Genomic DNA, 18016 nt, shown 5'->3' on the forward strand with positions numbered 1-18016 from the left:
TGCAAGGTGATCTGATTGAAGTGTATAAGGCCATGAATGGGTTGAGCACACTGAATTATGATGGGATCCTTCCACTTGTTCAGATTACGAACCTAATGGGGGATAAATTGAGGAAGGAGAGATGTAGAATAAATGTGGGGAAATTTGCCTTTAGCCAGCGGATGGTTAATTGCTGGAAGAAACTTCCATCTGTCGTTGTAGAAGTTGATAGGTTAAATAAATTTAAGGAGGAACTGGACAAATATTTAGAGGGGATTGTTTTGTAATTTTTATTTTTTTATTTTTTTTTTTGGCTGATGCTGCATAAGCTCATATGCTTGCTTTCTTGCATCACATGCCACTACTACTACACGAGGAAGGAGTAAAATAGGTAGTTTATTTAATTTCATTTTTTGTTATTATTATTGTTTTATTATTTTGCATTTGTTTATTTTTTGGCTGTTGCAGCAAAAGCCTCTAGCTTCCATCCTCTTTAAAATGTCTGTTAATATCCCAAGTTTATTATTACTTTGTATTAATTAATGCATCTTCAATAAACTTCCTTTTATCAGCTTTTCTTTCTTACTTGATTTGTAACGAGGACAGAATTAAAATGGTTCATCACCATACAATTCACAATTAAATCAAAACTGTACCATAATGGCCACATGTAAACAAAAACTATCTTTTCATCTGCGTTCCACCTGCTATTATTTTTTTTTCATCCTCCAAAGAAGAATCAACACAAAAACAAAGATGATGTCAAAGAACATGATGCACACAAATGAAATGACATTGAAACTGTTTCCAGAGGGCAATTTATCATTACCAGGAGTAACAAAGAAACCAGGAAAATCTTTAAAACAAATAAGTGATGTCTTTCATTATAAATACAGCCATTTGGAATAAGCATTCTTCAAGTAACAAAGTCATAACACAAAGTTTATTCAATCTAACGTATGATAAATCCACAGTTTAATAAGCAACACACTTGCACATGCAGTTATAACAAAATTTATCAAAGATATGAAACAAAAATTAAATATATACAACCAGATTCAATTTATTTAACAGTTTATTTGTAACGCCAATAATAATAATTTATGTGATGAACACAACTTCCCCAATCTGACAGTAATGTTCCATAGCTTCCAATAAACCTCAATGTCTTTCATTTTAAAATTATTGTTCTTTAGCCTATATCACTACTGTTCCTCTAGCTGAAACCAAATCAGATTGTATAAGCAATGATATATTGAAAGTCAAACAACTGTGGTCCATTTCTCCTGTTATTAATCTAATTCATGCTTTTTATTTGTGCAGCTTCACAACAAACACCTTCACGGTGCTTAGACAATGGTTTATATTTTTTTCTCCTTATCTCCTCTATAATGTCAGGATTTTTTAGAGTTTCTTAGCAGAATTCCTTCCTAACATTGAAAGTGCAATTGGAATTGTACATCAGAATTACACAACCTTCTAAGATGTCCGGAAGTAAATCTATAAATCTCTAATTTGTTGCTCCTCAAAGCCAGATAAGTATTTTTCCTATATGCACTTGAAGACCAGCCAAAGCCATGGAATTCTTTCAAGCTTCCAGTGAAATTCTGATTTCTCAGGCTTTGCAACAGCAAACTTAGGGTGATGCTACACAAGCATGTAAAATGCCACGTGTAGCACGTATGTTCCATATGAACATGGTGGGAAACTAGAAAGGCATGCCTCAAATGCATCATGTAACACAAAGCAGCAAAATACACAGGCATTTTTTGTCTGTCTTAAAATGGACTTGATTCAGATCAGTGGTGTTGGCAATTTGTATTTATTTAAAAAAATATAATCACAAAAGAGAATTCATTGTTGGTAGGTCCATCCAATGCTTAAAGAATTCTCTAAGTATCTCCCCCACATAAATTTCAATGAACAAAAACAAAAAAAAATTTTCATATTACTGTATGTTAATACAAAGCTTCAATGAGCTCTTAGCATTTCTAAGAAAACTGCGAAAACAGATGTCATTTTGTTTACTGTCTCCTGTTTGATTTATTGGTGCAAGGGCTACAAGGCCATAATGCACCTGTTACAATATTATTTGGTACAAGCTTGATAAACAGGTGGATTTAGATTAGATAGTATTTGTTTATTGTTCTCAGGAAGGTAAAGAGATCATTTATATCTGGTCGGTCTCCAAGGATTTTCTGTAAAGTAGGTTGATTAAAGGAACACAGATGTGAAAAGAAAGGTGTTTGTAATTCTCTCAAGTATAATGGCCAATCGAGAATAAGATGTTTTACTGCGAGTTGAGGTTGGCAGTTGCTGCATAGTAGAGGATTTTCCCGTGTGAGTAGGTAACTGTGAGTTAAGTGGGTATGCCCAATCTGCAATCTAGAAAGTACAACTTCTCCCATTCCTATTCCCTCTGAGATTTGATGGCCACAGCTTGTGATCATTTTTAATCTTGACCAATTTATTAGTTTTGTTCTCCTGCCAAATGGACAGCCATATTTTTTTTTCCCGGTACATTGTATGATGTGTTTGTAATTGGTGCAAGTACTGTCTCCTGTAAGCATAATTCATTTTTGTAGTTGTGCTAGCAGGATTTAACCTGCCTAGTTAATACATCTTTCACAGCAGAAGGAACTGCCTTTGCAACAAGTTGCCCTGTTATTACACTACTTTCAAACTGAACCAAATGTAATTTTTTCTGTTATTTCATCATTTCTTTAAAAGAGACCATGATGAGAGATCAGAAATTCATAAAATATCTTTTTTTTAAACATCTGCAATTCATTGCAGTACCCTATTCTAAAGCAGCACATTATGTCTGTACAAACACGTGTTTAGGTCCATCTGAATGTTGTACGGGACAAGAAACACAAAACAACTCACGGGGAAAAAACCTCTATCTTCACGGCTGTTACCAACCACAGCCTCGATTAACAAGCCGTTTAGAAATTCCTCCAATCTACGATGCGATTCAAACCCAGACCTATCAAAATAGGTGACGAGTGGCAAAGTCCATTACTGTACTCTGTCATGGAGGACATACTGAGCAGTCATTTTATACTAATACCCACTGTAAGTTCAGCAAATACATATTACTGCTTTGTGGTTATTGCAAAGGCAAAGTTTGTTGGTTCTCAACTGTTTAATGTGTTCAAGGAGGATCAGTTTATGATATAAAGTATTACTCCTAAAAAAAGGAAGAAACTCTGCTGTTGCCCATGCACTGGCATTTTTTTTTTTTTTTTATGAAAATCCCAAACACGAGAGGAATTAGAACCTATAGTACTTAGTACTGTGCTTGGGTTAAATGTTGAGAAGACGAAAGAAGATATTTGTTGACATTAGACTTGAACTTCTGTAAACTGTAATTTTCAGGAAATACGTATGAAGGAAGGTTGTTCCAGAAAACGGCAGTTGAATGAATAAACGAGGAAGATGAAAAGTTGATTCTGTGGATTTGAACAGTAAATGGATGTTGGCTGGTAGTGGCACTTGTTCGGACTGTTTTCAAAGAGAGTGGCAATTGTAGAAGCCAATTCAGAAGAACAGTGCCCATGGAAATATCTGTAGAAAATGCATGCAGCAGAAACAGTACGTCTATGAGACAGCGAGTGGAAAGACTGTTAGAGAGGAGTCATTAATTAGCCAAAATGCCCTCTTTTGAATGGAATCTAGAAGACAGAGCTTTTGGGAATAATATTCCATGGTAGGGTGGATTTGCAATTTGTACAGTGTGAACAGCTGTTTGGAAGAAAAGCAATGCTGAGAATGAAAGAGAAAACCAAGTTTTTTAGATGCAGAGGAAGCAATATTTGTAATGTGCTTGTGCCAAGAGAGATTAGAAGTCAGGGTAATCCCCAAAAGAGATATGTCTTTTTGCCTAGAAATCGGAGTGTCACCACAGTTAAGCACAGGAGCAGAAGAATCTTTTTGCGAGATATAAGACAAGACTAAGTTTTAGAAGGATTGAAATCAACTAAGTTGTCTTTGCCCCACTGGAGAATTACCTGGAGAACGGCATTTAGGGAATTGGTAGTGGATATTCGAGAAGTTCAAGTTTTCTCAAAATGGAAGGTGGAATGCAATGTGCCATGATCCTTTTTACGAGATAGACAAGACTGAGTTTTAGAAGGGTTGAAATCAACTAAGTTGTCATTGCCACACTGGAGATCTGATACCTGAAGATCAGCATTTAAGGAATTGGTAGCAGATTTTCGAGAAGTTGAAGCTGATTGAGCAGGACAAGGGTTCTCAAAATGGAAAGTGGAATGCAATGTGCTATCATCGGCAAAACTATGGATAGGATTTCCAGTCAATGGAAGAAGGTCATTAATATACAAGAGGAAAAGAGTGGGAGAAAGAACTGAACCTTGGGGGACACCGGCATTAGTGGAGAAGTTAGAAGACAGAGAGCCATCTACCATCACCCTCAGTGAGCGATCAGAGAGAAAACTGGATAACCAATTACAAAAAACAGTTGGCAAACCATAAGATGGAAGCTTGTTTAGAAGACCTTTATGCCAAACACCATCGAAAGCCTTTGAGATGTCAAGAGCAACTGCTTGTGAAAAACACCTTTGGAATAAGAAAGTGAAAAAAGCGGCAAAGAATAGGAGTAAGTTCAGGAGCACAGGTTTTGAGAACAAGTGGAGAAATACCATCAGGACCTGGAGCTTTCTTAGCATCAAGATTCGTCAAAATCCTTCTGACACCCTTTTGACAGAAGACTACAGGCGGCACTGAATGGAGCCTGTTGGGAATGGTGGGAGGTGTTTTACCAAGATCATTAATACATGAGTTGGAAAGAAAATGGGATGCTAGCAGGTTAGCTTTATCCTTGGCTGAAGTGACAACAGAACCATCTGTTTTTGACAGAGGTGGAAGCAGAGATGGGCAAAAGTTGCAGCCAATAGCTTTGGCAAGAGACCAGAATCTCTGCTACCATTAGGGCAAGAAGAAACAAGTTTTCTACTCATAGTCTGTTCAAAATCTAGTTTGGAATGATTAATAACTGCTTTACAATTGTTGCAAGCTTTGGTGTAGGCAGAAAATGAAGAATTGGAAACAATCCAATTATGATATGCAACATTCTTCTCTTGAACAGCCTTAGCACATTTATTGGAAAACCAAGGTTTAGATAAAGGACGAGATTTTAAAGTGGCGCATGTAATAAAGGATTCCAATCCTACAAGACTGATTTCACTGACACGATCTGAGCAAACGTTGACATCAGAAGTTTTGAAACAGTAATCTGACCAAGGAAAGGAAGAAAAGAAATCTCGCATGTCATCCCATTTTGCAATCTCGTAAAGCCAAACAATACGAGGTTCGGAATAGCTATGAGATAAAGGCTCCATTGGAGAAGAGACAATTACCAAGTTATGATCTGAGGTGCCTAAAGGACCACGCACTTCGACCATGTACTTAGAAGAGTTGTTTGTGAGAAAAAGATCAAGCATGTCGGCTGTATGGTTAGGATTGTCCTGTATCCTTGTAGGTAAATGAAAAATCTGTGCAAGGTCATTAGTAATTGCAAAAGCCTCAGCATCTCGACCAGTTGGGTCGGTGTGACTAGAAAACGGAAGCCAGCTGGAGTTATGAACATTAAAATCACCAAGGAAAATTACCTCACTGTTAGGAAAGTTGGACTGGAGAAAGTCAAGTTGCAAAGAGAGGAAGTCAAAGAACTTCAAGTGATTAGTGGAGTTGGGAGAACGGTAAAGACAACAAATGAACATGACACAATGAGGTAGAGATTTTAAGCCAGAGAAGATCGAAAAGAGGTTGTTATTTGGTTTTTTTTAGGAGCATTAGCAACTATGGCCATATTGCTCCGGGGATATGTGGTGGTCATTCCCTGCCCTTTCCGCATCCTCCGTATTTGGTGGTCACGGGCTCGAACCCCGGTTTAATCAAGAAGCGTGTGCTATGCACTGCTGCTCCTGCCTATGTTTCTGCTCTGGCTATGGAGGCGCCAATCAAAAAGAGGAGATTCCAAATTACCAAATCTCTGAGAGGGAATATCGGGCAAATGAGATGAGCAGTAGTTGAATCAACTGATAACTGAGATTCTATCAGAAGAAGTACATGGGGTTTGGCAGACTGCAAGTGGAACCGTAGCCGAGTGGGCAGGAGCAGGAGTACAGTAGCACACGCTCTTTGAGTAGACCGGGGTTCAAGCCCCTGACTGCTGAATACGGTCGATCTGCCAACCCGCACTGGACCAGCATGGCAGATTATGGTCCATTTCACTCATCATGAATTGTTGAGGAGGCTTCCATCCTGTAGTGGGTTGATAATGGCTGCACTTTACTTTTTTTTTTTAAGTGGAAATGGACGTCGTTGAAATTAGAATTGAGACCACGTATATTTGTGAAATGAACTAGGAAGTGTTTGGGAGGTTTAGATCTTTTCACAGATAAGCTTACTCTATTCATCTGACAATTCATGGTGTATTCAATAGTAAGAAAAAGTGGGGAGGAGACATGAAGTAATGAATGATGAAGTAAGATGTATGCTGTAAGAAGTAATGAAATTTTTGGATATGGCGTACACATGGTAAGAATATACCCAGATCCTTGACATAACATGGCCTCGACAATGCCCCCCACATTCACACTACTCGGACTCCCTCCAGTCACTATCTGGCAGAGTAGAGGTAGCAAGATTATACACTAGCTGATCTGGAAGCCTCCTAAAGAGTTACCAACAGGTTCAGTCAGGTGTACTAACTAGTGGCTGGCCTGTGAACACAGTTTTAGAACTGTACCCTCGAAATGTAAAGAAGATTGGATCTCACCATGATGTTCTTCATAACCTCAAAAGTCATCATTCATACTGCATGATGGAAGAGGTGGGGAAGGGTTGACCGGAACTTAGCCCTGGGGACTAAACACGGGTTCCACCACTGCAAGCCTCCAATAAGCAAAGTGGTGGTATTGCACTGGTTGATGAGAGTCATCTACGACCTAGTATTGCCTGGTAACACAGAGGGGTGGCATTTCTCCATGCAGTGTGGGTGTCACACCTCGACCACTGCTTACGTTGATTCACACCTGGGTGGTCACCCACAGTGTGCTTGTACATGGAGGTTATACCCAGGATTACTAACATTCCCAACATCAAGAAGGTGCAAGCAGAGGACTTGGCTGTCACAGACTGTCCAGGCTTCACCAAAATTGGGTCCACTTGACTTGAATGTCACCCAACATTCAAGTCAAGTGGACCCAATTAGCTGGCCATCCAGTTTTAATTCAGGATATACCTACTATAAGCTATAAAACCACTGCACAACATAGGAAGTTTAAGTCCTGAAGGCAGAAAAATGCACAAAAAGCAAGACATCCTCCAACTTCATGTAATTTCAAAAAGGACAATTAACATTAGGTATTTCATAATTTTTAAGATCCAACTTTATACATCTAATTAAAAAAAAAAAGTCACACTTCTTACTGTTGGCATAAAATAGCATATAGATGAAATATAAAATAAATAGCTCATAGAAAAGCAAATAAAACAGTTTAGCTTTAATTAATAAATTTTTCAGTATTGCACTTTATATATAGTTGATACTGCAGCACTCTTCTGCTCAGTTGAGAAAGTGTATATTTTCAAAAAATGTATAATGTGTGTAGGCAGAATATGAGACATAGCATTCTACCTGCACACATCAAAATGAATGCCATCCAATGCAACATTTGAAATGTTCATTAGACTACACTGTAGAAATATACTTGTTATGCTCCAGCATATAAGATACCACATGTGACCTGCACAGTTTTACACACACGCATAGCATCACCCTAAGATCAAGCACCTAGTTTGACTTAATTCCTTCAACTATAAAGAAATTTAACGCCCTCTGCTTGCACCTTCATGATGGTGGGACTGTTAGTAATCTTGGGTATAACCGCCATGCACAAGCACACTGTGGGTGACCACCCAGGTGTGAACCGACGTAATCAGTGGTCGAGGTGTGCAGCATAAGCCACAGGCTTCCTTGGACCATACAGCTAATAATAATAGTAACATTCAAACCATCAATATGAAGTGAACTGATTCATCCCATTCCTTTTAGAGTTTATACTAATGAGACTCGTGGCAGAGAGAAAAAAGCATGGAATGCATACAAATCATCAGGCGAAACAAAAGCCTATGACAGATACAAGCTAGTCTGTAATCAAGTCAAAGGAGATTAGGCAAGCGAAGGCAGATTACGAGAAATCTTTGGCAAAGGATGCTAAGAAAAACAGCAAGGATTTCTTTACTTATATAAACTCTAAAAGGAATGGGATGAATCAGTTCACTTCATATTGATGGTTTGAATGTTACTATTATTATTAGCTGTATGGTCCAAGGAAGCCTGTGGCTTATGCTGCACACCTCGACCACTGATTACGTCGGTTCACACCTGGGTGGTCACCCACAGTGTGCTTGTGCATGGCGGTTATACCCAAGATTACTAACAGTCCCACCATCATGAAGGTGCAAGCAGAGGACGCAGAGGACTTGACTGTCATCTGGCAGACATACCCTTAACTCCTCACACATGAGGAATTAAGGAAGGAAAATGCCAGAACTTAATCAAATTGTAATAGGGTGCTTAATGATTTTGTAATAACTGAGAGCAAAGTGGAGGAAAAATTGTTGAAGTTAAACATATGAAAGGCACCTGGGGTGGATGAGATCTATCCAGTTATATTATAGGAGGCAGCAAAGGAACTAAACAAACCCTTAGCCATAATTATGGGAGCATCCTTGGAATCAGGGGAAGTCCCCACGGACTGGAGATGTGCAAATCTATCCCACAATTCACAAAGGGGGATTGAAGGGTGACAAGAGTAATTACAGACCAGTTAGTTTAACTTCTGTTCTGGGTAAAATAATGGAATCACTGGTTAAAGATGCATTGCAGGATCATCTACACAAGACTGCAGCAATAATTGTTGTTGTTGGTGACTATTGTCATGAAGACGAGGAATATACCACGCAAGAAGGATAGGTGGAAAAGGACCAGGGTACGTCTGCCAGGGGCAAAAGTTGATGACGTTATAGAGCAGATATCTTTTAAGAGCACAAAAGGTGATATTGTTGTATACATTGGAACTAATGACATTATGAGTAAGAGATCTGCAGATTTACTCAACAAGTACACGTCAATGTCAAAAAAAAAAAAAAAAGCATGAGTTAGGATTGAATGTGAAAGTGTCTGCAATTATGCCCAGACATGATAGGAGGGAGTATATGATAAGAGCCTTGTCGATCAGTTCTACCCTGGAGAGACTGTGCAAGGCTCAAGGGGTAGAATTTTTTTCAGCCTGGTCTGTGCTTGTTGACAGGAGAGATTGCGTCTAGAGGGATGGGGTATACACTTAAATAGAAAGGATGCAAGAATATTTGCTGATGCTATCAAGGCAGTGTCAGATGGGTCGGAAAACTGCTAGCTTGGGGAGATACACAGAATAAAAGGTTAACAGTGGCCGCAAGCAGAGGCAAAAGTGATTCTTGCACTGCTTCTACTAGAATGAGCAGCAGCCTGGAAAGCAAGGTAATGGAGATTTCCAGGACTGCTGGTAGTCATAGTGGAACAAATAAATACATGGTCCCTGTTAGGGTAACTAAGAGTAGGAACAGGTTGCTGTTATTTGGTTTTTAGGAGCATTAGCAACTAAGGCCATATTGCTCCGGGGATTTGCGGTGGTCATTCCCTGACCTTTCTGCATCCACCGTATTTTGTGGTCATGGGCTCGAACCCCGGTTTAATAAAGAAGCATGTGCTATGCTTTTTTTTTTTTTTTTTTTTTTTTAGGAGCATTAGCAACTAAGGCCATATTGCTCCGGGATATGCGGTGGTCATTCCCTGACCTTTCCGCATCCTCGTATTTGGTGGTGACAGGCTCGAACCCCGGTCTAATCAAGAAGCGTGTGCTACGCAGTGTTGCTTCTGCTCCTTCCCACCTGGCTACGGAGGTGCCTACATGTGCTATGCACTGCTGCTCCTGGCCCACCTGGCTACGGAGGCGCCTAGGAACAGGTGAATGTAAACTTGCATGTACACCAATGCTAGGAGTATAGCTAATAACTTTGATGAGCTTGAAGTGCTAGTCAAGACATCAAAGGCAGATATAGTTGGGATATCAGAGGCGTGGTGTCACACAGATATAAGCAGTGCAGAATTGGAATTTGGGGAGTACAATGCGTGCAGAAAGGATAGAGAAGACAGGAATGGAGGAGGGGTTATGCTGTTAGTTAAGAAACACAAAATCTAAGGAAGTGCATCCAATTGATGTTGGTGGACAATGCAATGTTGAGTCTGTTTGGTGTGACATAAGCACTGGAAAAGAAAAAATGAGAGTAGGTGTGTGTTATAGGCCTAATGAATCTGATGAATATAATGAGCAATTGTAAAGAGAAAATAAGCAGTGCAGAATTGGAATTTGGGGAGTACAATGCGTGCAGAAAGGATAGAGAAGACAGGAATGGAGGAGGGGTTATGCTGTTAGTTAAGAAACATAAAATCTAAGGAAGTGCATCCAATTGATGTTGGTGGACAATGCAATGTTGAGTCTGTTTGGTGTGACATAAGCACTGGAAAAGAAAAAAATGAGAGTAGGTGTGTGTTATAGGCCTAATGAATCTGATGAATATAATGAGCAATTGTAAAGAGAAATAGAGTGGGCCAGTAAATGTCTTATAATGGGGGATTTTATCTTTACAGATATTGACTGGAACTTGTGGATTGGTCATTCACACACCAGCAGAAGACTTTTGTGGATTTATTGGATGACTGTTTTCTACAGCAACATGTTCGAAAGGCAACCAGAGGGAGTAATACTCTTGATCTGTTTATTAGCAGTGATTATTCATGCATTACGAATTTGCAGATAAAGGAACCACTGGGTGACAGTGCCCACAATGTACTGATATGGAAATTACTTAAGGATGTAACTACCTTCAATGCTAAAGGGAAGGGCTTTTGCTTTCGTAAAGATGACTACAGGGTTCTCAGACAGTTTTAAATTCTGTACAGTGAGATCAACTGATGATGTTACTAATGTTGAATTCTAAATGGGAAGCCTCCGGGGACTTAATTCTGGAGGCTACTAGGCTTTTCATTCCAACTAAGAAATACTGTTCAAGGTTTAGGCCTAAATGGATGTTGGATGAATTAATGAGGCTCGAGGCAGAGAAGAAAAACGTATGGGATGCATATAAAGTATCAGGTGACACAGAAGCCAATGGCAGATATAAACTAGTCTGTAATCAAGTCACAAAGGAAGTTAGGCAGGTGAGGGCAGATTACAAGAAATCTTTGGCACAGGATGCAAAGAAAAACAGCAAAGAGTTCTTTACTTATGTAAACTCTAAAAGGAAAGGGATGAATCAGTTTGGACCACTTAACAAATATAGGTTGACTATTGTTGATCATGTTCAGGTAGCTGATAAACTGAGTATTTTTCATCTACAATCACACATGAGTTATTCAATGAGAGGAGTGTCAGAAGTTTATTAAAATCTAACAAGGAGCTGAGTGATTTTGTAATAACTGAGAGCAGAGTGGAGGAGAAATTTTTCAAGTTAAACTTAAAAAAAGGCACCTGGTGTGGACAGGATCCATCCAGTTATATTAAAGGAGGCAGCAAAGTAAGTAAGAAGACACTGAGCCATAAGAGATTATGAGAGCTTCCTTGCACTCAGTGGAGGTGTGCAAATGTATCACCAATTCGCAAAGGGGTTTAAAGGTGACACAAGCAACTACAGACCTGTTAGTTTAACTTGTGTTCGGGATAAATAATGGAATCACTGGTTAAAGAAGCATTGCAGGATCATCTAGACAAGACTGCAGTAATAGCTAAGACACAGCATGGGCTGTTAAAGGGAGGCCTTGTCTGACCAATTTGATTGGATACTATGATGTCATCACAAAGGAACCGAATGCCAAAAATAATTTTAATATCATATACTTGGATTTCAGGAAAGCTTTTGATACTGTTGCACATGGAAGAATGCTGTACAAATTGGAGAGGTATGGCATTAAGGGTAAGTTACTACAATGGATAAAGGGATGGTTGTGTGGGAGATGACAGAGGGTGGTAATCAATGTACACTGCTCTTCGTGGACAAATGTTATTAGTGGAGTTCATCAGGGTTCGGTGTTTGGACCTATTGGTGTTTTGTATGTTTATCAATGATATTGATAAAGGTATATCGAGTTTAATGTCCAAGTTTGTAGATGACAGGGTTGTTAACAACAGTAAAGACATATGCTGCTCTAACTGGATCTAGATAAGTTGGGAAAATGGACAAAAAGTGGCAACTGAAGTTTAACATTGACAAATGCAAAGTACTGCATATGGGTAGCAATAACAGAAGAGAAATGTACCAACTGTGTGGTACTATCATGGACGTGGAAAGTGAAAAAGACCTAGGGGTAATTGTGCAGTCAAATATGAAGTTTGCTGTGCAGTGCAGATGAGCTGCCAGGGCAAGTCATGGAGTCTTGTCAATGATATATAGAAATTTTGCTAGCAGTGACAGGTAGGTGATTATCCCGTTATACAAGGTAAGGCAATGGTAGGCCACACCTACAGTACTGTGTAGGTCTGGAGGCTTCATTTTAGGAAGGATGTAGAGTTGCTAGAACGAGTACAAAGAAGGGCAACATGATTGGTGAGGGTAACAAAGGGGGACCACACCTGACCATGTATCAGGAACTGAATTTCTATATTTGTCCATAGTAGTAGAAGAAAAGTGAAAAGCCAAAAAGGAATGAAATGAAATTAGCACTTTCTCTTACCAAGAAAGGCTTAAGTTCTGAAAATAGCAGCACCTGGAGAGTAGGCCCCTGTGAAGTGATCTGAATGAGGTATATAAGGCCTTGAATGGGTTGAGCAAGCTGAATGGTGATGGGATCCTTCCTCTTGCTCAGATTAAGAACCTGAGGGGGCACAGTTTCAAATTGTGGAAAGACAGTTGTAGAATAGATGTGCGGAAATTTGCTTTTAGCCAGCGGGTAATTGATTGGTGGAACAGACTTCCATCTTGTGTTGTGGAAGTTGATAGCCTAAATAAATTTAAGGCTGAGCTGGACAGGCATTTGGAACAAAAGGAGGGGTGAAATTGGAGGGTTTTTTTTGGCTGATGCTGCATAAGTTTGCTTCCTTGCATCGTATGCCTCTCCCAATGCTAATTCAGACACAACATGGGTGTGTGTTAAGGGGAAGTCTTTGACAAATTTGATCAGATACTATGTGGTTATAAAGGAACTGGATGCAAAAAAATAATTTTGATATCATATACTTGGATTTCAGGGAAGCTTTTGACACTGTTGTACATGGAAGACTACTGTACAAATTGTAGCAGAATGGTATTAAGGGTAAGTTGGTACAATGGATAAAAGGGTGGTTGAGTGGGAGAAGACATGGTGGTAATGAATGAACATTTCTCTTCGTGGACTAATGTTTTTAGTGGATTCCCACAGGGTTCGGTGTTGGGCCCACTGTTGTTTTGTATATTTATCAATGATATTGATGCACAGTGTCGGCTTAGTGTCAAAGTTTGCAGATGATACAAAGGTTGGCAGGGTTGTTTTTTTTGTTTTTAGGAGCATTAGCAACTAAGGCCATATTGTTCTGGTGCGGCAGTCATTCCCTGACCTTTCCGCATGCTCCATATTTGGTGGTGACGGACTCGAACCCCCGGTCTAATCAAGAAGCTTGTGCTACGCACTGCTGCTCCTTCCCACCTGGCCACGGAGGCGTCTATGGCAGGGTTGTTAACGACAGTAATGGCAGTGTGTTACTGCAATAGGATCTATAAAATTTGGGCATATGGGCTGAGAAGTGGCAACTGAAGTTTAACATTGACAAATGCAAAGTACTGCATATGAGTAGAAGTAACCCCAGATGAATGTACCAACTGTGTGGTACTACACTTAAGGTGGTAGAAAATGAAAAAGACCTGGGAGTAATTGTGCAGTCAGATATGAAGGTTTCTGAGCAATGCTGACAGGCTGCAAGAGCAGTTCATGGGGTATTGTCAATGATATACAGCAATTTTGCTAGCAGGGAAAAGGAGGTGATTATCTCTCTGTATAAGGTGGTAATCAATGGGTGCTGCTCTTTGTGGACTAATTTTATTAGTGGAGTCCCACAGGGTTCGTTGTTGGGTCCACTGTTGTTTTGTATATTTATCAATGATATTGATGAAGGTATATCAGGCTTAGTGTCGAAGTTTGCAGATGATACAAAGGTTGGCAGGGTTGTTAATGACAGTAATGGCAGCGTGCTACTGCAACAGGTCTAGAAAATTTGGGCAGATGGACTAAGATGTGGCAACTGAAGTTTAACCTTGAAAAATGCAAAGTACTGCATATGGGTAGAAGTAACCCCAGAGAAACGTATTAACTGTGTGGTACTACACTTAAGTGGTAGAAAATGAAAAAGACCTGGGAGTAATTGTGCAGTCAGATATGAAGTTTTCTGAGCGATGCAGACAGGCGGCCAAGGCAGGTCATGGGGTTTTGTCCATGATATATAGGAATTTTGCTAGCAGGGTAAAGGAGGTGATTGTCCCTCTGTATAAGGCAATGGTCAGGCCACACCTTGAGTACTGTATACTGGTCTGGAGGCCTCATTTTAGGAAGGATGTAGATTTGCCTGAACGTGTACAGAGAAGGGCAACAAGATTGGTGAGGGGAATGAAGGGATCCTCTTACCAAGAGAGGCTTAAGTTCTGCAAATTGCAGTGGCTGGAGACTAGGCACCTGCACGGTGATCTGATTGAGGTGTATAAGGCCTTGAATGGGTTGAGCATGCTGAATTCTGATGTGATCCTTTACTTGTTCAGATTACGTACCTAAGGGGCATAAATTCAAATTAAGAAAAGACAGATGTTGAATAGATGTGCGGAAATTTGCCTTTAGCCAGCGGGTGGTTAATTGCTGGAACAAACTTCCATCTGTCGTGGAAGTTGATAGGTTAAATAAATTTAAGGAGGAACTGGACAGGCATTTGGAGGGAATGGTGTGATTTTTTTTTTTTTTTTGCTGATGCTGCATAAGCTCATTCACTTGCTTTCTTGCATCACATGCCACTACTACTACTACTAACGGAGCATAAAATGCAAACTGAGAAAAGACAGTTGTAGAATAGATGTGTGGAAATTTGCTTTTAGCCAGCTGGTGGTTAATTCTGGAACAAACTTCCATCTGTAGTTGCGGAAGTTGATAGCTTAAATAAATTCAAAGAGGAAATGAACGAACTTTTAGAGGGAATGGTTGTGTGAATTTTTTTGGTTAATGCTACATAAGCTCGCTTTCTTGCATCACATGCCTCTAATATTATTACTGGCCAATGGATAATGTACAACTTGTCTTCCAGGTAAAAGAGGGGAAGCCTAACTGGGTATGAAGTGTGTGGAAGGAGAAGAGGGAGGGAAGGTAACAGCCCTGTCTGGCCAAAACTGCTGCTCCCTATAATAATAACTAGAAAACCTAGCTTATATGTAACTTAATTTTTGCCCAGCTCTGTCAGCAAACTGATTTTGTTATTCGCCATCAATTAACTAGCTTATTCTTTGATTCAAATTCACGATTTTATATATTAATATTACTCCCAGGATTAAGTCAGGACAGGATGTCTTGGCAAATTTAGAACTTCAATAAATGAAAACTGCACATGAAAACAATTAACTGAGAAGCAAGTCAGGACAAAGTGGTTTGGGAATAGATACTGGAAAAGAAACTGAATGAATTCAGCAAGATTCTTTACCCTACATTAAAACTAAAAAATTTTATACAGAAGACAAAAAAAATAATAATAATAACTTATTCCGTCAACAAAATACAGTAAAATAAGGAGAGCAGTTATAGAATGAGATGGTTCACCATCTCATAATTTAACTCCTCAACAGCATAACTGTTAATGAATTATATATATATAAGTTGTATTAATATTAAATTAAATTAAATATGCATAAATGGATGTGAAAGTTACACAAGGTGCCAGAAACTATAAGGGTGAGAAAAGTAGAAAAAGAGGAGTAGTAGATTAGTGAAAGGTGAAATAATGTTAATATCCTAGCGGTTATGATGAATTAAGTAAATTATGGGCTGAATTGCCAAGCTAATATAAAGTGGGGGAACTGTAAAATAAAATTAGTACAACACAATACTAATAAAATGCAAATAAAAATGAAAATAAAATGGTACAGTTGTCATCAGATATGGGGAGGGGGAGAGAACATTTTTAGTAAATGGTCTAATATAGGTAATGCAAAAAATGCTTGATCTGATAGCTAAATAAATATCGATACATGATCCGGTATTTCATCAGGGGGACCACACCTGACCATGTATCAGGAACTGAATTTCTATATTTGTCCATAGTAGTAGAAGAAAAGTGAAAAGCCAAAAAGGAATGAAATGAAATTAGCACTTTCTAATACAGTATGGACAAGGTAGTCCCAATGCAGTGTAATTTATTTAGGTAAAAATTTAATTTAGGTAAAAATAACTATCGAGTTGGGATAAAAATGTAATATCAATATGTGGAATTTAGTGTAGGATTTTATTTTGTATGGATAAGAAATCAATGTATTTTAAAAATAGATTTGGAAAAAGCAAATGGTATAAGGGTGAGGTATCAAATTGAGGATGGGGAAGGGAAAAAGGAGTATTTTAAATAAAGACGAAAAATAGCAATAGAATTGCTATTTTTCCTCTATTTACTTAGTGTGTGTGTGTGTGTGTGTGTGTGTGTGTGTGTGTGTGTGTGTGTGTGTGTGTGTGTAGAATTCATTATTGTAATTATATAATATGAATAACTCCCCAGGATTGCACACAAATGATTAGCAACACATCTATTTTATCATCAGACTGTTTAAATCTGAATGATTTTCCAAATATCAATATTAAAAACTATTCAAACACTTGATTAATTTTTACATTTAATAACAAAATAATATATAGAACTAATACCTAAATTTTAGTGCATTAAATTCATAACATATCTGCTTTAATTAATTTATCAGAATTAAACAAAGAATGCTGAGATTTGTTTCAATAATAAAGTTGGAAAAATGAATAAAATTACACACTGATTTCAATAACTTACAGTATTACAATTCTGGTTTCTTTGTCTGTAAACAAAAACTTTCATTTTGTGAGGTTAAATTTGAAATACTTCAAAATACTCATATTTATATTATGTTTCACAGGTGTCTTTTATTGTAGGCAGTGAAAAATTCACAATTTTTTCCAATTTTAAAAACCAACACTGTTAGTCATCGTGGATATTAAGAGCCTTATAGGTAGCAACAAGTGCTTCCCAGGTGCATAGGCACCATGGGGCTTAAAAAAAAAAAAAAAAACTTGGTGCCAAAATATTTTTACAACTAAATCCCATGGAAGCAAGGCTAAATGCAACTTTTTTTTTTTTTTTTTTAAACCATTATGATGTATATTTTTCAAAAGATTGGTTCTAGATTCAACAAATGTTGGCTGGTTTTAACCCTTGTCAGTGCACCAGTTCACAGAGTATGCTAATGGGGATTCATTTATGCTGTATATTATACACTGTGTTTAGGGTTTATTTGAATGTTTAAAAATCCAGAATGGCTTGTGATGAGCCAATTTCCACCCTTTATGATTTCAGGAAAGCTTTTGAGTTATTCTGGATTTTTCTAAAATATTTTAAACATTTTATATAATGGTAGTTCAAACTACTATTAAAAACATCAAGAATAAGAATAAATACAATAGTGCCATTTTAATGAGAGAGCACACATCTCCATAATCACTGGATTAAATGCACAATATGTACACACCTTCTAACAGGTCTTCAACTGCCATTCGAACTCCTTTGTCAAAGGCTCTAGCATCTGCAGCAGTTTGAAAAGTAAGGCCAAATTTCTTATCTCCTGTTCGCCAGTGATGGAAAGTGGGCATGACTTTGTTATACTGGAAGTCTTTTTTAATGGTGCAACTTAAAACAACCTATAAATATATAATATGTTTAAAGTAACAAGTAAT

The 18016-nt window shown here is 38.4% G+C and overlaps 1 protein-coding gene across 3 annotated transcripts in view; it reads right to left on the reverse strand.

Annotated features, from left to right (window-relative positions):
• Positions 1–18016, reverse strand: part of LOC150088637 (sprouty-related, EVH1 domain-containing protein 2-like) — a 408094-nt gene that overhangs the window by 75811 nt on the left and 314267 nt on the right. For all 3 annotated transcript variants that reach the window (XM_090370832.1, XM_090370833.1, XM_090370831.1), the window contains one exon: positions 17812–17980. In XM_090370832.1, the coding sequence (XP_090226958.1) occupies positions 17812–17980 (169 nt within the window). The remainder of the gene's footprint in view (positions 1–17811; positions 17981–18016) is intronic.

The sequence above is a fragment of the Mastigoproctus giganteus genome, chromosome 3 (genome assembly GCF_048544385.1).
Source record: "Mastigoproctus giganteus isolate SK-2022 chromosome 3, ASM4854438v1, whole genome shotgun sequence".
In the NCBI taxonomy this organism is placed as follows: domain Eukaryota; kingdom Metazoa; phylum Arthropoda; class Arachnida; order Uropygi; family Thelyphonidae; genus Mastigoproctus; species Mastigoproctus giganteus.